Source organism: Mustela erminea, chromosome 17, assembly GCF_009829155.1.
Source record: "Mustela erminea isolate mMusErm1 chromosome 17, mMusErm1.Pri, whole genome shotgun sequence".
NCBI lineage: Eukaryota > Metazoa > Chordata > Mammalia > Carnivora > Mustelidae > Mustela > Mustela erminea.
The window spans coordinates 25,845,624-25,868,103 of NC_045630.1; the positions used below are offsets into that span (position 1 = coordinate 25,845,624).

The 22,480-nt window shown below is 43.4% G+C and overlaps 1 protein-coding gene across 2 annotated transcripts in view; it reads right to left on the reverse strand.

Annotated features, from left to right (window-relative positions):
* PAPPA2 (pappalysin 2) overlaps positions 1–22,480 on the reverse strand; it is a 290,148-nt gene that overhangs the window by 17,523 nt on the left and 250,145 nt on the right. For both annotated transcript variants that reach the window (XM_032319392.1, XM_032319393.1), the window contains one exon: positions 20,741–20,812. In XM_032319392.1, coding sequence (XP_032175283.1) covers positions 20,741–20,812 — 72 coding nt within the window. The remainder of the gene's footprint in view (positions 1–20,740; positions 20,813–22,480) is intronic.

Below are 22,480 nucleotides of genomic sequence, written 5' to 3' on the forward strand. Positions count from 1 at the left end.
AGTGTCCCAATAGGTGGCCAGTACCCCGGGTTCATCTCTTAGTTGGGTATTCTATAAGTCCTATGTCCCCAGTTTATGTGTTGTTTATTTGTTTTTAATCTTCCTACCAGTTAAGAATGGGGACTCTGGAATCAGCCTGCCTGGGTTCCTGTACTTATACCACATTTACTACCTCTGGAGCTTTGGAAAGGTAAGTGAGTTCTCAGCCCCTCACTTTCCTGTTTACTGAACAGGAATGATAATAAGGGTAATGATTCCTTGGTATGCACCTGGTGTACAATAAACGCTCATTAATGTTAATAAGTATACCATGCAACCAGGAGCTATTTCTTGTCTGTTTGTTTTCTGTGTGCAATGAGCCTGGATATTCCAGGAATTGATTGTTTCCTGTCTGTGAAGGTGGGCAGTAGCCTTCCCAAAGAGAATCTGGTCAATCTTCCTCTCTTTTAACTATGGCCTGTAGTCCCAGATCTTATATTTACCTTTTCCAACTATGGGAATAGAACGACCACATATAATATGGCCTGAAGGCAGGAAAATACTCAAATCAAGCTATCTGATACTCATCCTCTCTCTTACGTTCTACTGTAGAGAGCGGAGATACAGACACAGCAGCAATACTGTGTTAAATGTGCCGAGTCCCTGCTCTCTTTCTTCCCCCAGCATCCCCACTTCCTTGCTGGACCCTGCTTGGTCTGACAATCCCCATGACCAGTGTATCCATCTCTACCATTGCATCTGCCTATTCCTCTACCCCTCTGGAAAGCGGCTGACATACTAAGGGGCCAATGACAAATACACATCTGCAGCTTGATAAAATAGAATATGTACAGGCAAAAAGTGCCTTTAATTTAGGAAAGTTGGAGACTTTCTGAATCCTATGTGGGAGACAAACATTTGAGAGAGACCATAGAAGCATGTATAGCACCCCTAAAATTACAGAGTGCAGGTAGCCACCTCTTAAAGAAAACTGGGAAACTTAGTTCTATGTATCAAAACATCTTCTGCTTAGGAGATGTGAGCGTGATGCTATTAGGAACAAAGCATATGTTCAAGCCCCAATTGTCAATATGGTGGTATCTGAGGTGAGGCCTCTGACAGGTCATTAGGTTTAGATGGTACCATGATGGAATCAATTGTCCTAAAGAAGACCTACCAGCACTTCCTCTCTCTCTCTTCCCTGTGAAGACATAGCAAGAAGGCAGCCATCAGCATACCAGAAAGAGAGCCCTCACTGGGAAACTGAATCATCCGGCACCTTGAACTGGGATGTTCCAGCCTCCAGAAGTCTGAGAAATAAATGTCTGTTGTGGAAGTCACCTATTCTATGGTATTTTGTTACAGAAGCCCAAGCAGACCAACACCCATGCCTTGTTTAGTGAATTTATCAGTTCAGCTATTTTCACCAATTTGTCAACACAAAGAATATTCAGAGGCCCCATCTGAAAAAAGGCAGCATGAAAAGAAAGTAAGAGAGAACAGGCAGGAAGCAGTTCTCAGAGGGAGCCCAAAGAAGTAAAAAGATCACCGGCTGCTATTCAGTTACCAGGCAATCTGGATAGATGTGGCCATCAGGCTGGGCACACAGGTCATGGAAAGATGACAGGTAGTATGGCCAAAAAGCTGGGCAGGCTGCAGGCACTCATGACTCAGCTACCGTGTCATTAGGGTCATAAGCGGTTCCAAGGCCAGAGACTATTCCCAGAAACCTAACAGCCCTGCAGACATGCACCACCAAGTTTAATATTTCTCACATTAGAAAGACTTCAGTTGAATCTAATCTCATTTTTAATTAGTCCTCACATCGCCTGGTGAGACAGATTAATATGATTATCCATATTTCACTGATGGGGAAAATGAGACAAAGGGCCATGCCCCAAGGTCACTTGGGGAATGAGCAATAGAGGTGAAAATTAAACTTAAGCATTTTAAACTTTCAAACCAGCACACGAGGGAGAGGACACTGGGGAGTAGCTTTCATCTCCATTTGTTCAGGATCGTTCACATGTGGATAATGCATATTCAATTTATTACTCCGTTTATCTAATTAAAAATATATTAAAAAATAAAATACTAATTCCACTTCTGAACCCCCAAATTCCATATTCAATGCATAAGGAATTTTCCAAATAATATATGCCAGGAGAAGCCAAAAAAGAGGATAAAATGAGTACTACTTAACCACATGTGAATATTTATTGACTATTTATGGAATGTTTAATAATAAACTACAGTATGTGTGTTGGGGGGATATAAACACAGAGGAATGACACATGCCCCCTGCTGTCCAGAAACTGGTTTAATGGGATATGAAAAATAAGTACACCAACAAAAACACAAATAGCATACGCCTCCAACCACATAGGCAGGAACCAAGTTTTCTTTGATCCCCACAGTATATGGTCAGGCATTATATGTTGGTAAACTATTAGCTGAGCTTTTCTCAGAATAAACTGAGATATCAGTGTGAGAGGCAAATTCACAGAATAATCACCCACCCCCTTCCAACCCAGTTAACTCCGTCTTCAACCCCTCTCTATTCACAAACAACATCCAAATGTTTACCAGTTCTACTGCAGAAATAGTTTCGTATTCAGCCCCTTTTCTTTCTTCTCTTTTTAATTCCTCAGTTCAGTGAGGAGGCTGTTCCATTAGCTCAGGTTAGAGACGATAAGTTTCTGACCTCCATGGTCAAAAATATGACACCACGACTCTCTACCTAAAGTATAAATCCTATCATGTCTTCTCTGCACCAGAGATATTTAATGCTCACCTGATATCTGTGTATTCCCGTTTCCCTACTCTCCTGAGGTGGGCTTGAGGCCATGTAACCATGTCCTAGTAAATGGTAAGGCAAGCAGAAATGATGTATCACTTCTGGTCCAAAGGACTCAAAAGTTCCCTGTTTCTTTTCCATCTCTTTGGAGGCATCCATGGAGATCACATTTTGAGAGAACAGAGAAATAAGAGGGAAGAGACGAATGGGTTGCTTTGAAGAATTATACCTTTAGAGATTTAAGACTTAACCTCAAAGGCCAAATCAAAGGGTGGAACTTGACACCCTTTACACCCTTACAATCAAAGGGTGGAACTTAACTTTGTTAAGACTTTTAATTGGATTAAAGTGGCACCTACAGGATCCTTGCAACTGAACAAAATGCTTCATAGAGAACAGACTCAGGACTTTGTAGCAGAGAAGCCTCCTAAGCTCAGAATACCTTTGATTAAATCTACCCAGAGAGGCTCATCTGGGAAAGAATTGTAAGGATAGCTCTTGGTATACAGATTTGACTATGATTAAATATATACAAAACCTATAATGTCTGTGAGTTGAGGTGCCAAAAGCATCATTGGCTTGGATTAAAAGAGACTTTGGAGAACATAAAAAGATTTTTGGGTCCCCCATATTCTACTACATCAAAGCAGGCAGAGAGAGCTACTTAGCATCCAACAGAGGGATGTTCTCCAGGGTTTCTTTTTGTGGCCCAAGAGGATAATGGAAAAGGAAGGACTTCCAAGTCAGCAGAGTCCAGAGCCATGAAGAACAATGGACTTGAGAGCTATATCCAGGGAGTAATCAAAAGCTCGTAATAAGAAGCAGTCCCTATTCTTAGAGCAGAGACTTTTTGCCACTTTTCTCAGAGGGATTTCAGAACTGTTGTGGACCAGTAACTGTTATGTGCCTCTCATCATTCTCCTTGAAAGGGGGTGTTCGCTGTAGGTGTCTCGTCTCTGCCTCACTTTGTCCATCAGGTGTGGAAGGCAGAGAACTTGTGATTTTAGTACACCAGACTCTAGATTAAGAGAAGCACATTGTAACCTGATAGTAAATCATGATAGTGTAGATTTTCAAGCCTGATGCTGTGACTGGTAAGTCAAATGGACTGGGGAAGTCCACTATGATTGTAGTGTTTTGGGATCAGGTGGAATGAATCTGAATGTAAAAAATGTTTGTGACTACAAAGGCTGATTGGCAGATGATATTATATGTCTAGAGTTCATTTCATTCCTCCTTTGCTATGACTTCACTATCAACAGAGTGTAATTCTTCTTCCCTCTAATTTTGGACCTAAGGATGTGGGTTGTTGTGACCAATGTAATGTGAATGTGTGTAACGTATGTTACATTTGACTAGAGGTTTTGAATGTGTTGGCATTTCTTTGCTGATATTTGGGGATTATTTGTTGGGCAGCATTATTACAGACAAATTTGATGGCTGCAATGTACCACTTCCTTTCACATCTTTGCCTTTCCACATGCTTCTATTTATCCTTCAAACAGTTACCCCTCTGTAACGTCTCCATGTAATTGGGACAAGTTATTTGCTTTATCCTCTGTGCTCCCATGTGACATTTTGTTCATATTATACTCATTGGGTAGCAATTGGTCTTTTACTTCTATTGCACAGATTGTATTAGGAACTTAATCACTTTCATAATCTCAGCCTGTAATAGGCACCCAGAAATATTATTTTAAGGGAAGAAATGAGTAAATGGGTATAAAGCAGTGGGCACTGTTTAATGACCATGGTGTAAGTTGGGAAAGGAGGCTATGTTTCTTCTGCAAATCCTAGCCATCAGGGGGAGCAGCAAGCTTTTAGATTGAGAAATGGTATGAAGCTCGCACAAAAAAGCTGGATAGATTTAGGTTTGGTTTTTTTTTTTTTTTTTTTTATGTGCTGGAATTTGGAGCCCTAGATTCTGTAGCTAAGCTTGGAGAGGTGGGAAGATGCTTCCCATGCATGAAGTATTGTACATTCCTGGGTTAGAACATGTTTTCTTTGGGGGTTGTTGTGGTTTCTTTCTCTTTTCTCTTTTCTTTTCTTTTTTTTTTTCCCCCCAGCTTTGGAAGCATTTCATGTTTGCAATAACAATAACAACAACAAAAATATGAAGTTGGCCCAGTATGAATCAGGAGAGAATTTGTTCATGCAGTGGATGTAGGGGTGGGAAGAGGGCGAGGAAGGTGGAGGGAAGGGAGAAGAAAGGAAAAACACACTCGCCAGGAGCTCAGCAGGAGAAAATGCCATGCCTGACACGTGGCTGGCACAGAGGGCAGCGACATCTGCTCCCCATGAGGATCCCCGGTGTGCATTGCTGTGTGCACGTGTGTGTGCATGTGCGTATGTAAGGAAACACCCAGGCTCTGTGCTTCAGGAAGCCTGCTCGTGGCTCCAGCCTCACTGGGTCTGAAATGCTGCCCTCAGTGGTGGCCTCTTACCATGGGTTAGATCTCCCGCCAACTTATTCTTGCGAAGTATGTTGCAGGCTAGAATGGGCTGTGGAAAACAAGCCCGAGAAAAGCCACAAGGGCCTCCTGACCCATTTGAATTTTTCTCCTGCCAAGTTCTCATTACTGATCTTAAATAGGAAGGAAAACAGAGTATAAGGCTGAAGAGGCTATGGAGAACTTATGGGGGGAGAAAGGCTTACACAGGACTGCTGGATTAGGGGTGCTGGGACAAGGAAGAGGTAATAAGTCTGTTTGCAAAATAGGTAAATGATTTTATTTTGCCAGTTTTTTTCCAGCTTGGTTAAGCATTCAGAGACTCATTTTTCCTCACTTATTCTTGTTTCTCTGTTCAATGAAATAGAGGAAAACTAAGGTGGAGGGCATGTATCCTCTATGGACAGTGGGCATCCTCTGAAGGGGGAGCTTCTGGAGAAATGTCCCTAAGCTCTAGGGCTGGTGTGGGAACGCTGCTGCAAGCCTCAGACCCGAGCTTCCGTTAGCTCCTTAGACAAGTTGAGTGCCCATGTTGAGTGCCTACACTTGGAAAAGCCATGCTCACTGCAGTCTTAACACCAAAAAGTATTCAGTAGAAAAGACTCTTACAGGGGCACCTAGGTGGCTCAGTGGCTTAGTGGGTTAAAGTCTCTGCCTTCAGGTCAGGTCATGATTGCAGGGTCCTGGTATCGAGCCCCGCATTGGGCTCTCTGCTCAGCGGGGAGCCTGCATCTCCCCACCGCCACCCTTTCTGCCTGCCTCTCTGCCTACTTGTGATCTCTGTCAAATTAATAAATAAAATCTTAAAAAAAAAAAAGGACTCTTATAGGACTAAAATCAGGGTCTTTTGGCAGTCCTCTCACTCTTTACAAGTTAGATAAATATTTCTTTTCTCCAAAGGAATCAAGTTGCTTAAGGTTGTTATCCCACTGCCAGTCTCTTCCAACCCTGTAGCTGCCCTTAAGTTCCACCTCGACCATCCACGCAAAAGATATTTACTGAGCACTGACCAGTGCCATTCTCTGTACCACTTTATTAAGGACTTGAGATAAGACAGTGAATCAAAGAAATAAAAAGTCCTGCCCTGTAAGCTCAAATCCCGGTGGCGAAAATAGACATTAAATATAACAAATAAGTAATTATTTAGTGAATTAGAAAGTCACAGTCTTATTTAAAAAAAAAAAAAAAGGCCGCATAAAGGAAGCAGGAGGTCTATGTGTTGGGCAATAGGCAGAGAAGGAGGAAGTAAGAACGGTTGTCATTTTCGGTCAGATGGTCAGAGAGGGAATATTTGGGGGATTGTGCAAACCATTTGTAAGGACTCTGGCTTTTATTCTGAGTGAAAGGAGGATGGTTGGAAGGCATTAGCAGAGGACTGCTGAGCTTTAACTTCTATTCTACCAGCAGCTTTTGGCTGCTGAGCGGGGAAGAGGCCACGGGGTGGTGGTGTGACCAGCCAAGAGGCAGTTGTTCCAATGCAAGCAGCGGATGGTGATAGCTCAAACCAGAGGGCAGTAGCTGGGACCCTGACAAGTGGCTGGATCGCAGACATATTTTCAAGGTCAAGCTATGAGGCTACCCTGATGAACTGGTTGTGGAGGGTGACAGAAAGAGAGGAATTAAGACGACACCAAAGATTTTGTCCGAGCAGCTGCAAGTATGAAGTTGCCATCCATTGAGATGGAAGAGTCCGCACAAAGAAACGAGCAAGTGGTGCCTGTAAAACCCCTGGGTTCTTGAATTCCATCTGCTACCTTTCAGACTTTGTCTTTGGTCACGGTTACTTCCTTCTCGCCTGACTCAGAGCCAACAGTAACCTTGGGCCTCCAGATTACTCCAGATTACTCACAGTCCATAGATATATGCAAGACTCATCCAGATCCACTTAAATCACTGCCCATCCCACTTCTTCTACTTCGACTTCTACTTCCATTTCTTCTACTGGCCAACTTTTGGAAACACTATTTTTATTTGCTGCATCAACTTTCTTATCTATTTCTCAACCTATCACCCTCTCCCCAAGTTCACGGCTACATGTGTGTCAGGGATTTCAGTGAGCGCTTAAATCACAAGCCTACTTTTCTCCTGCCAATGCCCATCTTGTTTGTCTACTCTGTAGCACTTACTGCCATTCACCATCTCCCTCCCTGAAGTCTCTCTTCTGTCATGGTTTTCCCGAGACCATTTTCTCCTTCATTTCCTTGCACTTTCCAATCATTTGCTCTCTATCCCCTCGACTAGTTTCACTTCCTCTTTTCTTCCCCTATATCACCTGCCTCCTGCCGGTTCTTTTCCTCTTTTCTCCCCATTCACATGCCTTGAGTGACTTCATCCACTCGCCACCCTCAATCAGCATCCTTATATCTTATCATCTTGCCTCATTTCTCAACCCAAGTCACTGTTCCTGAACTTCTATTTCCAATTTCACTAAACTCACCCAATCTAAAGCCTATCCCATTATGTCCTCCTACAAGGCTATTTATTTCTTCTTCTTTGCAGAGCTCAGTGGCACTCACTATCCATCCAGCCACCACTGAATTAGTTTCAGAACCTCATCTACCCCATGAGATGTGATTCTAGAATCAGTCTGATATCTTAAAAGAAAACCCCTCAATGGTTACTTCTTTCCATCTCTATTAGCAGGGATCAAGTCTGTGTTCTCACCTCCTCTCTTAAAATACAGACATCCTAACCTAAGCATTCTGCTGATCACCTATCTCTTCTCCATGGGCTTCATCTCCAAAAGTACATCAACGTGATACTGTTACCAGTTAAAAAAAAAAAAAAAAAAGTGAGGCTCTTCAGTGCCTCCAGAATAAAGCTTGTATCCCAAGCATGGCAGCATTCAAGACTCTTTCTAATCTAGCCTGGGCCTCTCTAACATCACCCCTAGTTTCCACCTGCCCTGTCCTCTGGCAGAGACATCCTACGCATTGTCAGACCCCTGTGCCTTGTGCCCATACTCTCCTCCCTGCCCACAGGGCTTTCCTTTATCGCCAACTAGTGGAATGTTTATGTCCTTCAAGGTCCCCCATGAGTGCCATTTTGCCATACAATTTTTTCCAAATTTGACGTCCCACACATACATCTTGCCTGCTCTGTAAGCGAATACAATCACTTTGTTTTCACTATTTCCACGGCACTTTGAACACACCTCTCCCCCAAATCAGACTGGGTGTTCACAGGAGACAGGGTTTTTGTCTTGTTTCCCTTCACACAGAGTCTTCTCCTACGCATGGACAACATCTAGTCCATGAATAAGTGCTTCTTTACCTAAAACTTACACTTTCAGGAGCTTGCTACTTGAAAAGATTTTTGCTTGGCTTCAGGCTGAAATAAGTTAGAAGAGACAATGGAGGGGAAAAAATGAAAATAGGGTACATTGTCTCCGTCCAGTGTCTTTTGTTTCTTCCATAGAGGCATGCACTCTGTCGGAGGAAGTGTTAGTAACAGTACACTGCTCCCTGAGCATGTATTATGTGCCAGGCTCAGTACAGGTAAAACAGGAATCGAATTTGTTTTTCTATCTGTTCCCTCCGCAGACCCCACTAAAATGACTGTCAAGGAATAAAAAAGGTATGAAGTCACAAGAGAAAAGAGAATATGAGAGAGAAAGACGGTCAGTAGATAATTCAGCAATTAGGACAGTGGGAAATAGATGGGATGAGTAGCAACTGACAGAGGAAATTTGAGAAAACAGAAACTTAAGTGTCTAAAATGCAACAGTACCCCCCCAAAACTCAAGAATTAGAAGTGTCAGGTGCCTCTACAGGCAGCAGTACGTGTGTGTGTGTGTGTAAGAGATGGTACCATCTTCTCTACTAGGACATCAGTAAGTAATGTCCTAAATGAAAAAAAAAAATCCAGATTAGCAGAAGAATCATTAAATAGATACGTGTGTATGGATGCAGATATTTATAGATGTAATTTCCAGAAGAAATAAAAGAAGTAAAACAGAAGAAGAAAAGAAGACATGGAGGGATCATCTCTGTCCAGAGAGCCTGGCCAGCTGGTTTTCTAAACTAGGTCCATGTATGACTTCTATAGATTAAAATTCAGGGGCGCCTGGGTGGCTCAGTGGGTTAAGCCTCTGCCCTCAGCTCAGGTCATGATCCCAGGGTCCTGGGATCGAGTCCTGCATCGGGCTCTCTGCTCAGCGGGGGAGCCTGCTTCCCCTCTCTCTCTGTCTCCCTCTCTGCCTACTTGTGATCTCTGTCAAATAAATATTTAAAAAAAAGAATTAAAATTCAGTTTAGAAAAGATTACACAACAATATAATAAGCATGGAGCTGAGATTTAAATCCATTAATCTGGGGTCAAAATGTGTAGCCTTTCTTCTACACATCTTGTGGAGTGTCACCCTCTTCTTGGTTATCAGTCACTGCTGGGTTAGTCAGAAGAAGAGACACACAAACACATGCACAATATGTGTATAGACAGACTCCTGTACTTTAGAGACTAAGAAATAAGGTAAAAGTTTTCCTAGGGCACCGTGTTACCACTCAGTCATTATAATAAAGTATATAATCAAATCATTGCACTTAAAGAGATACTAACTTTAGTAGAATGAATCAGAAATGACTCAAACTATGTGCACTTCCTGAAAGAGCTTGCTTCTATGACTATTTAATAAAGGCATTGTGCCAGTGATGTGCTAAATAGAACATTAACTGATGCTCTATAGGTTCCTGAAAAGTCTCAGTGAATGTATTTGAGTCATGCTTAAATGTATTTAAAACACATTTTAGAAGCTAGTTAGACATCATAGGGGATCAATGTCCAGGTGAAAAGAGAAAAGGAGTCAAGTTACTTATGGGTAAAACCTGACTGTATTTGTTCACTGCTAATCCTAACCTCATTATAGTCATGGGAAAGCATCTGGAAGGTCCAGCAGGTTGAAGAAAAGAAGGTAGCAGTTCTGTGATGCCAATTTTGCAGGAGGGTAATATAAATTGTCTTCAAGCCCAGGCAGGAATGATAAAGAAAAAGAACTGAAAAATAAGGAAAAACACAGAGTAATCAGAAAAAGGGTGCGGTGGGCGGAAGAAAAGGGACAACCCATGCCATAAAGAGAATTAGCAGAGTGAGAAAGTGGCCCACCCAGGAAGCGAAGACAAAGAAGGCCAAATGCAGCTAGTTAGAAAGCCCACCAGGACGCACAGTGTGGCTCCAGGAGGTTAAGGGAGGCATAAATTCTCTTGAATGTTGTTAATCTAGATGAGGTTTTACAATTTGCATGGTTGTGCTTTCAGGGTTTCACTTTTTTAAAAAATGAGGAGGGGGCGGGAAACAATGGTTTTAGCTTTCAAAACGAAAACCTAGTCCTAATTAACATTTGGAGTCTGATTTTCAGAGATTCCATCTGGAGGATCTAAAGTAGAGCCCTGAACCGAAAGGGACTCCGGACAAGCGGAAAGACATGCCCGGATTTTTCTGCCTGGTGCAGAGATTGCACAAAACTGGCAGAGAAATTCACAAACAAACCTCAAGGGGATTGGAATTTGGCGGGCAGTGAGTCTGGAAGACAGCTCCAACTTAAGCTAATTTTCCATTTTTCTCTGGATTTCTAACACGGCTAACACGTATTCAGATTTAGATTTGTAAGAACCTACACCATCCCTACCAGAAGAGGAGTAGCTGTCCCCTTGACCAGCATCTGCGACCTCATTACTCCTACGATTAGCGTTTTTATGGCCCCTCTTCACCCATGGATCCTAAAAAACTTGGCAAGAATGTAAAAGAAAAAGTAAGCCCATATGATCTGTCCTTCAAGAATCAGCAGGGAAGGAATAGTTATTATATCTGATCTGTAAACAGCTAAAATGTGGCAAAGAGAAGTTTAATTACTGGCTATTATTTAAATGACAACATATAAATAGGAAGGGAACGAGAAGTTAAACCACTTCATAATCACACAGTGCACGAGTGATAAAGTCAGGATAGAACGTTTGGTTTCCTGAATACAGCTATCATAAAAAGGATTCATTTTTCTCTTTTTACTAAGGCACTTACAAAGACATACTCAGGTGAGAGGTTTTCTTTTTTTGTTGTTGTTTTTAAGAACCAGTCACAATCCCACCTGGTCATACTTCAAAGTTCAAGCCTCAGGCATTTATTAAAAGTAATTTGTGACTCTGGGGATGGAATGGTTTTCTGAAGCATAGTCATAGAGGTCAACCTTAAGGGCAGAAATGAGAAAAGACTGAGAAAAGCATGGCTGGACAGGTTGCACTGACACGGAGGGGGACAGAAAGAACAGATTTCGAATCAGACACAGGATCTTTGTATGCATGCCTTTTTCCAGTCCCCTGGGGACAACTGTTATTAGTGCGGTGTTTTCCTGCAGCTCTGAAGACCGCAAACCCGGGAGTACACTGGAGCTACCCAGAGGATCCGCACAACTGGGTTCTGTGCCCCGACCAGCCCCCACAAGGGCCTCTGACTCGAAGCCCTGACGGGAGAATCTGTACTGCTCACAGGTGGTCTGATGCCGCGGTGGCGGCCAGGACCGTCCATCGCCCCGGTGCGTCCTGGATCTCCGCAGGTGTAGGCCCAAGTGTCACCTCTCTCACTTGAGGCTCAGCCAGCCCTAACGGTGAAATATGACCCTGTCTGACTCACTTGGGTCTTCGAATATTTCACTTGGGAGAAAATGTTCCTTCCTGCTTTCCTGGAAGAGGGCCAGCCAGTTTAGCTGCCACGAGGAAGGCAGGACTTCTGCACTAGTGTCTCCTAGATGCTCGTGCATTGCATTTCACCTTGAAGAATAAAGATGCCTCTGATTTATGATAGTGTTGATGTGTTTTTCCATCCAGCACTGGAGTTTCACATGGTCAAATACACACACACGCACAAGCCCGCACCCTGCCAGCCTCTCCCTTCCTTGAGCTCAGATCATCTCATTCAGATCTGTAGACAGTCTGTGCCCTAGAATAAAGCACACCTCTTAGAACAGGACTTTTTGGTCTGACTCTAGCCCCTCTCTCTTGGCTCAAGCTCTGGGCAAGAAAAAAAAAAAAAGTATAATAAAAGTTTGATTTCCTTGCCGTCATTTCTACCTCATGAATTATATACTGGCCCCTGCATCCCATCAACTTAGAGCAGTAACCGAGGCAGCGCCCATGAGCCATCAAGAAGCCCAGCTAACAGGGCTACCATCTGGAATATAAATAATAAAAGGGAGGCAGAGAGAGGTCCAAGACAACACAGAAGAAAGAATCCAAGGAATGGTGTAGCAGATGGAACGAATTAGGGATGGGAGCATTGTTGGTATCAGCTACTAAATGTGTAAGAAAATACAACTGCCCACCTACTCTTAAGTAAATGTAGCCGCTCCGCTGAAGCTAAATTTGTTCCCCAACTCCTCCTCACCTGGTCTTTCCAAGCCCAGTTTCCTCCTATACAAATTCCTATCAAGGGAGTACTCCTATGGCAAGGATACATACAGATATCTTTACCAGTTGCTTTAAGAAACCGCACAAATATATTTACATTTAAATCCACGGCATGCTACATCTACAGGGAAAGGGAACACCAAAACATTTTCTGTGTTTCACACAGCAGAAAGTATTCAACTGTGCAGAGAGAGGACAATACACACCCCCTTAAAATGTTCCGAAGGCTAATATGACTTTTAAACACACCTCTTTGAAACCTTGTATAAAGTCTAACACTGCCAGGATATTTCACACAGATTTAAATAGTTCATTCAGTTTTTAAGCCCATTGTTTTCTGTTCTGTTCTTATCGGGGGATGGTGACTGTTAACTCTTCTGTAGGTAAAGTATCCACGACCTGAAAATATTTACTACGTGCATCTTCATCCTGCTCTTCTTTGGCTTAAAAATCCCAGTTGCTTTTGATTTTTGCCCCAAATGAATTAACAACTTTGGAGATTATTCTTGCTACCTTCAACAAGGTTTATATTTCAGACCTGTACCCCTGAAGCAAATAATACATTATATGTTAATTTTTTAAAAATGGTCTGTATTTTTTTATTTTATTTTATTTATTTGACAGACAGAGATCACAAGTAGGCAGTGAGGCAGGCAAAGAGAGAGGAGGAAGCAGGCTCCCCGCTGAGGAGCGAGCCCGATACGGTGCTCGATCCCAGGACCCTGAGATCAAGACCTGAGCCAAAGGCAGAAGCTTTAACCCACTGAGCCACCCAGGCACCCCAAAAATGGTCTGTATTTTCTAATGGCTATGGAGGCTAGATCTAAAGAGAAAACAGGAGTAGACTACTGGTGAGAAGAATGAAAATCAGAGAAATACTCAGGTTTTTTTCTTGGTCCCAAGTATACTCATTGCCATGTAGCTGTAGCTTGTTTTAAGAAGAGGCACGCTGCTGTTCACCCATGATGAAACACAATTTTTAAAAATTTTAACTACAATTTTAAAAGCAAACCAGTGTTTCCTGGCTTCTAAGAATTTTACTTTTACTACTATCTGCCAGATGTTTCTACCTTTGTCCTTGACCTCTAATTTTACATTCTATTTCAGGTGATTTGTTTATTTTTTTCCAAAAACTACTGGAAGATGGATACTTTGCTCCCCAGCTGCAAGGTGCTGCCATGTACCTTCATCGAGGAGTGCATTCTCTTATCCCTGCTCAGTGTTTCTCAAAGTGCAGTTGACAGCCCCCTGGATTAACAGCACCCCAAAACAAATTCTTGGACCTCACCCCAGACTTGACATGTCAGAATGGGAAAGAAGAGGCAGAACCTAAGAATAAGCACTTTAAAAATAAGAAGCCCAGGGGCACCTGGGGAACTCAGTTGGCTAAGCATCTGACTCTTGATTTCGGCTCAGGTCGTGATCTCAGGGTCATGAGATGGAGCCCCTTGTCGGCTCCATGCTCAACATGGGAGTTCCCCTTGGGATTCCCTCTCTCCCTCTGCCCCTCACCCCTGCTCTCTCTCTCTCTCTCAAACAAATAAAATCTTTCAAAAATAAAAAATAAGAATACATGTAATTCTTTAGCTCACTTTTTATAAAAATGACCCACCGACTCCCTTGCCCTTGTGAAATGAGTCAAAATCCGGGTGTGGCCAGAACAGGTCTTGAGTGTTCTACTGGTCGGGCGGTCCCGTCCTGCATAATCTCCAGTAATGACCCACCTTGCGTCAAACCCCTTAGCTGCCATCTTAAATTGGGGGCTCTCTCATCTGGACTAGAAGGGCACACCTGCTAAGTTTAAGAACTGATTTCTCCTTTATCTTTCTGACCAGTCGTTCTGACACAAAACATGGAGGTGGTAAGGAAGGGCTTGTTCCTTAGAAGGATAGGACTTGGACAAAGAGAAACTGCCCTAGACCTATTTCTCGAAGAAAACTCAAACTTGCAGGCATGCAGACATTATTGCTCAACCCCCTTTGCCTTTTAAAATAGTGTATACTGGGGGCACCTGGGTGGCTCAGTGGGTTAAGCCTCTGCCTTCAGCTCAAATGAAGTCAGGGTCCTGGGATCGAGTATCGCATTGGGCTCTCTGCTGGGCGGGAGCCTGCTTCCCCTTCTCTCTCTGCCTGCCTCTCTGCCTACTTGTAATCTCTCTGTCAAATAAATAAATAAATAATCTTTAAAAAAATAAAATAAAATAGTGTATACTGCACAGCTTCTCTCCAGCTTTCGGAGGGCACCTCATTCCTTCGGGAACACCAAACGGGATTAGATAGGGCGCCAGAGTTGTATTAAGCAATCCTTTACCCTATATCTCCCCCCAGATCAGCCTGGCCTCTTTTCTCCTCAGGGTATACACACAAACATGCGTATTGCCCATTGTATGAGGATGAATAGTGGCCAAGGAGCATAACTTTCATTTTGTCACAGAAGCCACTCAGTATTACTGATAAATGAAATTCAATTAATGTTTATCACACGCTCAACTAATGTTTAATGAACATTCATACAAGAGGTGCTTGTACGTCCTTTATCATGTTCTGACTCTCCTATCTATCCTATCTTAGTATGAGTTTTCTCTTGCCAGCTAGTACCAGGACGGAAGCAGTAAAACCAAAAGCAGGACTGGTCTTGAACAGATGCCAAGAAAGAACAGTGCCAACAGATTTCCAAAATGCAACCCATCCAAGGACTAAGAAATGAAGGCTAACCGAGACGGCCACAAATCTGACCAGTGGCCCTTTTAAGAAAAGGAATCACGGGTATAATTAAGTTCAAAATCTAATCAAAATCTTTTGATTAAGATAAAAAATCCTCAGAAACAAGGGAGGTTTGCAGTCAGTCCTGAAAAATTAGCATGACCTACACATTATTGGCGTGCAACCTCTCTGAAGGCCCCAAGCTGTATCCTATGGGTGTGTCTCCATAGTTTTCTGAAGCTGGTTATCTGACCAGCAAGTTGTTTTTTTTTTTTTTAAAGATTGTATTTATTTATTTATTTGTCATAAAGAGAGAGAGAGCATAGTAGGAAGAGCAGTAGGCAAAGGAAGAAGCAGGGTCCCTGCTGAGCACAGAGCCCAATGTGGGACTTGATCCCAGGACCCTGGGATCATGACCTGAGACAAAGGCAGACACTTAACCGACTGAGTCACCCAGGTGTGCCATGGTTAAAAGATAAATCCAAAGGATGGAAATAAACTTCAAGCCTGCCTCGATGTGTCAGACAGCCTTTCTTCTGCTATTCCATGCACCCTCACTGTACCTGCTGCTAGGTCTTCTGATTCTGTGCGTGTCAGAGTTTCTAGTCTTTACTTCTTCTATTCGAGCCCTGCGTTTATTTCCACAGTGCTGATTCTCCAAAGACTGATCCAATCTTTTTCAAATTTAAGACTCTCCAAGTTCTACCTTCAACTCTGTCCCTCCCTTTACGGGAATGAAAACAAGTGTCACTGAAGAATTAGGCTTTTTTTCCCCAATAGGGATACAAAAATATATAAAACACACATCTGACACTTGGGAGCCTGCAGTCTGTGGGAAGGATGGATCTATCCAATAATCTTGAAATAATGTGGTAAGTAAGGTGATAGGCATCTGTAAGGGTGTGCATAAGACTTTACATGAGAAATGGCAGCTAATGCCCAGAAAGACTTCCTTGAAATTCCCACAATACCTTAAAAGGCTTTCTAAGTTTTACTGGGAACTGAAGAATGTCAGTTAACCATGGCTACCTATACTAATATAATAAACACTCATGAGGATATAAACTGGGTATAAGTTGACTATTTCTGCCTTCTTAATATGTATCATCGTTTCTTTCTTTCATTCTTTTTTTTTTTTAAAGATTTTTATTTATTTATTTATTTGAAAGAGAGAGAAATCACAAGCAGGCAGAGAGAGAGGGGGGAAGCAGGCTCCCCGCTGAACAGAGAGCCTGACGCGGGACTCGATCCCAGGACTCCGGGACCATGACCCGAGCCTAAGGCAGTAGCCCAACCCACTGAGCCACCCAGGCGCCCTGTATCATTGTTTCGATAAGACCCTAACCCCACATAGTGAACAAGGGTAGATGTTTTTGATTTGTATTTGGTCCTAATTATTTGAATATAGTTCTGCCCCTGATCTCCTTCATAGCTCCCACTTTTGAAAAAGGAAGGGCACGGCTCTACAGAACAGTGAAGGGGTAAAAAGAGAGTGTGAGAAACTGTAATCCAAAATGGAGTCTGCTGAGAAGGACACAATGCGTGGTCACAGAAAAAGTAGCACCAAACGTGAGGTCAGTGAGCCCTCAAGTTTAATCATCCGGCAGGAGGGAAATTAATCTTTTCTCTCCAAAAGGAGGCTGCAAGTGTGGTCTTTATTCCCAGCTGCATTCCCTGGAGAACAAGGTGTTCTTAGTTTAAGTGGAACCTAGGGCTGTGGACTTTGGCAGAATTCATAAATACGACTTTCTGAAGGAAAAAGGAAGGAACGGAGGGGGGAAAAAACCCAGAGAGGGCAACACATGTGACCTGACAGTCTCATAGTGTTCATGGATTGAACAAACACTCACTTCAGTCATTGCCCCACAGAATGAAGATGCCTCCTGGTGTCTCTCTTTCTCTTGTCGTGTCGGGAAAAGAGTACGCTTTCTTAGACAAGCATTTGGCAGAATAAGTGTTTGTTTCCTGCACAGTTATCCTAGACCATTTGTATACTTGTCTATAATTTTAATGAGCACAGGTCTGGGAAGAGGAAGAAAAATCAGGAAACCAACGCAGTAGCTCAAGTGGGAAACGCTGAGGCACCAAGAAGGGACACAATGGTAGGAATGAAGAGAGCTACTCATGGAAAGATATGGTGACCAACTGGCCTGGTGACTGACTGGACCTGGCAGCTTCTCCATGAGATCTGCGAATTATGGATCTTAGGGGGCTTCCCTAAGAATGGCCTGTTTCCCCTTTCTTCTCTTATTCCTTCCCTTTTCCCATCCTCAGCGTTTGTACCTACTCACCTTGAGGCCACAAGAGTAGTTTGGATTCCCACTTTCTGCATTACACACTCAGTAAGCATTTACAAAGTGGCTAACAGTTCACCATGACTGCCATACTTTGTACCCATCAGCCATGGACCAGACATAGTATGGTACTTAAACACTTCATGGACATTATCATGATAATGCCTTAACACACTTCTTAAAATCATTTTGTCGCCCCTACTTTGTTGCCCTCAGTACAGAATAAGACACAAGGTTCACACCACTCAGTTGACCTTGGATTTGAATTTCCATTTGTGTGACCCCAAAACCTTTCCACCAACCAAGCTACCATTCCCTGTGCATTTGCAACTTACAAAAGAAATAGACAACATGAGGAAGGGCGGGTCAGGACGAATAGGAGGAGTGTCAGATTAAGTTTTGAGAAACACCTAGAAAAATAGAATTTCATGTATGAACAAGTTTGGGCTGCTGAGACAAGGCCAATGCAGGTGACAATGAGAAGGTGAAGTTATTTACACAAGATGTTGTAGAGAACACCTTAGAGCTGTCTCTTGAAGAAAGCAAGAGGCATAGAATGATGGAGCATTGAAGGTGAAAACTCGGTGGCCAAGGGGGTAGGACACAAGAGAGCAGAACTGACAGGAAGCAGGACACGGATGGGGAATAGCGGGTAATGGATTCACTGTCTTGAGCTAAGAGGAATGAGCTACTTGACTTTTACAAGGCTGGATGTCTCACAGGGACATCTTAGAGTTATATTCAGTACTGGAAAGCAAAAAAAGAAAACTCCTTTTAGATACTGGGGAACAAATGTCTAATTTGAGCTCAGATTTCTGTGCAGCACTTTCAAGACTTCCTCTCATCCACTGAGCCCTCTTTGGTTTATCTTGCCTCAGGGTCTGTCTTCCCTCCCTCTATCCTTGATGCTCTTCAGTTGCCCCTGATATATTTAGCTGATTTTTTCCAGTAAAGAATTAGGTGTCTGCCAAGTGGCCAGTTCCAGCCTCTCTCGTCTTCTCTTCTCCTGTTCTGCCCCTCTCTGCATTTCTTACTACTTACATCTTCAGAGTTTCTTCTCTTTCTCCTCCCGTGTCTGATTGCTTTCCTTTCTGGTGCATATTGATGCTCTTCTCCCCACCCCCCCTTCTTCCTTTCACCCCACGGGCCAGACGTTGAGAAGCACTGGAGCCGGGGTACCAACAGCTGCTGTCAGGTGGTCAAGGCTCAGCTGCACATAGCAGCCATTGGGCAGGGTAGTCACAGGAGGGAGGGGAGTATTTCCTTGTCACGTCAACAAAGGCAAGGAAGGAGGGAAGCCTAGGAAGCTCCGGTTAAGAGATCTAGAGGACACGCTGGGGGTTCAGTGAGGAGGGGAGTACACGAGGAAAGCTCTGCGTTGTAACCTTCTGGGAAACACAGAAGCCAGCTCCAAGCCCCGTCACCCACCCTCCCTCTTGCCATCACACATAGAAGCAGCAGAAGGGAATTCTCAGGATCCCTTTGATCTCTTCCCAGTTCTGAGTCCTCTGTCTGTTTATCTCCCTCCTTCCCTGGCCTCCTCTTCCCTCTTTTTACACCCTGCCCAGTGGATGAGTCACTGCCCCTCCTCCCCACCCCACTGCCATCTGTTTTTCTAATGATGGCAGAAGATGAGCTGTTTTGTTGGCCCGCACGGTAACAAAGCATACTCCATGCTAGCATTTTCCCTGATGGACTCTCAGAGCGCTATTTTATTGGTGTCATTTCCCCCACCCAGTTTTCTCTTTGTCTCAAACCCCACCCTTTCCCCCTCTTTGGCCTCATGTAGATCCCAGTTTCCCAGAATTCGATAAAGAGAAACAGGGATACAGAAGAACCGAGGGACCGACAAGCATGTGGGTTGGGTGTGTGTTGGGGGGAGGGTGCTGGAAATCAGTGGCAGTGCAACAGCTCTTGCTAGCACACAGGGAGCAGCCAGTACTACCCAAGTGTCACCGCTAAGTGGCTTCATTCCTTGCAGTCAGAGATTTGGATGGCAAAACCTCTTGTGACTGAGGGGCTATCCCCAGGGTGAGAGGGTTTAAATCGTGTGTGTGTGTGTGTGTGTGTGTGTGTGCACGTGTGTGTGTGTGCACGTGTGTGAGAAGTGCCTGCTCCCCCACGCCCCACCCAACCACCTCCCCACGTCAGGATTCCAGGACTCCTGCGTCAGTCTCCCTCAGTAAGGCTCTGCCTCGTTCTTGACTCTTCTTCACAATAACTCCTGTTAATCTAGCTAAGGAATTCACAGCATGCTAAATCCCCTCCTAGAAGGCACTCCCCTGGGTGAAGAAGTACACAAGATTCCCTGAGGAAGTAAAGGTCTGATTCAAGTTGGTCAACGGTGGATTACAGGTCTACCTCAGAGGTTGAGCATATAAATGCCTGCGTGCCCCAGGCAGTTGGTGCCAAGGAGGGATGTGCACTAGGTAAGAAGCCATAGGGAGACGGGAGCATTTTGCTCAGCCCAGAGCAGCTGCCCTTCTGGAGTTGTAGCTGTTACTTAGAGCCAGCTAATCGTCACCACGGTTGCCAGATAGCCTTTTTTTTCAGGAGACAAATCCACACAAAGTGTTTCATATTGATTTTTACTGGGAGTATGTGTGTACGTGTGTGTGTGATATTATAAGTACATGTACAAGTTTTATGTGAAAGCCCAATTTTTAAATATTGGCAACCAAAACAAAATTGTTGTCAGACACGGTGCTGGCCAGACAAACCTGTCTATAGGCCATTGGTCTGCAAAGCTCTGATCTAACTAAGCGCAATTAAGGTCCAGTTACGGAATCCGAAGACCATAAAAAATTCTGATTTGTTTTAACTTATTTTTTATTAGGTCTCATTTAAAATGAGACCCTAGAGATTTTGCTGAAAAGAAGAAGAAGAGGAAGAGGAAGAAGGAGAAGAAGACACGGCAGAAGAAGGAAGGAGGAAGAAGAAAGAAGAAAAAAGGAAGAAGAAGAGAAATCCTAATACCTGTAATTTGGGAATGGGAGAGCTAAATGTAAGTGATTAACCAAAGGACACAGGAGCAAGATCTTGAATTAGAAAGGCTCAACTCCTTGTGAGTTAAGCAGACTTAAAAACTCTAGTCTGGGTTGGGGGGCGCGGGCGTGCAGCTTACCTCACATGACTGAATGCAGTGGACCAGGACAGGGTCTGGGTGCCATTGACGCCGCCCAGTGCACACGATGCTCTGAAGGGGAAGATGAAAGAACAGAAAACAAAAACAGAGAGCCCTCGTCAGTAAGAGAAGGGGCAGACCCTGAGCGCCCCTACCAGTCCCACCCCATTTCCTGAGGAGGGAGACCCCAGTTGTGTCCTATTGAGACAGCCGAGGCCGGGGCCAGCTGGTGTTTCCTCCAGAGCTGCTAATCCTGCCAGCTGGTACCAGGGTGGAGCTCTCATCCTCTTCATCCTCCTTCGCTCCTCTCTCCCAAGATATCAGAGTTTCCAGAGAGGTGTAGCTATAATTTTAAGAAAGCATCCTCTATGTTGTAATGAGTTTAATTTGGCTCTAGGCATAAGATTGTTTCCATTTGTTTTGAAGTTTTCAATAACATTACAAGAAATTGTGAGCTGCCTGGGTTGACCAGGAAGCACCAGGGATTTTTAAGGACTGAGAAAGGGCTGAGGGTTGAACTAAAAATGGATCTCAAGAATCCTAGACGATAAGATGTGAGTGTTCAGCAAAGAGCGAAGGAGACTCTGCATGATTGGCAGCTCTTGCTAGCACACTTATCCCTTCCTCATGGGAAATGAAAGAAGGTCTACGCATTGGTCAAGCAGGGTTAACGTGACACCACGGGCTCAAAATGGCACCTGCATCAAGTGGGAAAGCGCAAGACCACGTTCGTGTTAAACACTGGTGATTGTCTTGGTCCCAGTGGTCATTTCCAGATGTGCATTTAAACAAACAGTCATCTACTCTTGCTTGAATGATGCTTGTCACTGAGCTTTTTCCTTTTAATTTTTGTATTTTAAAATTTGGAAAGATGCACTTCAGGAGAAGAGAAAGTCCCACAGGAGGCTTCAGGGAGAAAAGGAGATTCCCAGTCACTTGTAGACTTTCATACGCACATTTTAATTCAGTGCACAAGGAATACGGTGCAATCGGAAGAAAAATAATACACTGTGGAATATGAGTTTTACACAATGTAGTACTTCCGGTAACTGGAAATCATACATTCTAGAATGCTAAGACTATGCAATAATCAGATTGGAGACATTTGCATATATTAATATGTAGGTACATGTATATGAACCTCATAGTTATGAGAATGGGAGTCTGCAAGATCTTCCTGGAGAAGAGCTTCAACTAAAGCTCTTCTTTCACCACTTCTCTAAAGAGGGGATAAATACCATATATCCTAATAAATTCCAATACTCAAAATTCCACATTGTAATAGCATAGAAAGTGACTTGTTTTTAAGTTTTCATTGCACTGAGAAAAAAAAGATTATCAAATCTATACAAAATTATACAAATACATAAGGTAAACACAATAGGGGTATTCAGCCTACTAAAAACTGAGGTATTCTGCACAAAGGTCCACTTACGAAGACCATTAAGACCCCATATAAACAATGGCTCAGCTACCTGGAAAGGATCCTTGTTTATCTTTTAAAACCAGTATCAGTGGAACTCTATTTAGCTAGTGATGGTCTAGACTACTATTATTTAAAATATCCACATTTTATGCTTTCTTGTTGTCACCAGATAATGGTAATAGCATGTAACAGGAAGTTTCACCCTGGAGATGTAAATACATAGCAGTCTTATTCCTTCTCACGGCACCACATTCCCTAAGGATCCCCTTTCGCCATGCCTATCAGTCAGACTCTCAAATGTATACAGGCTTCCA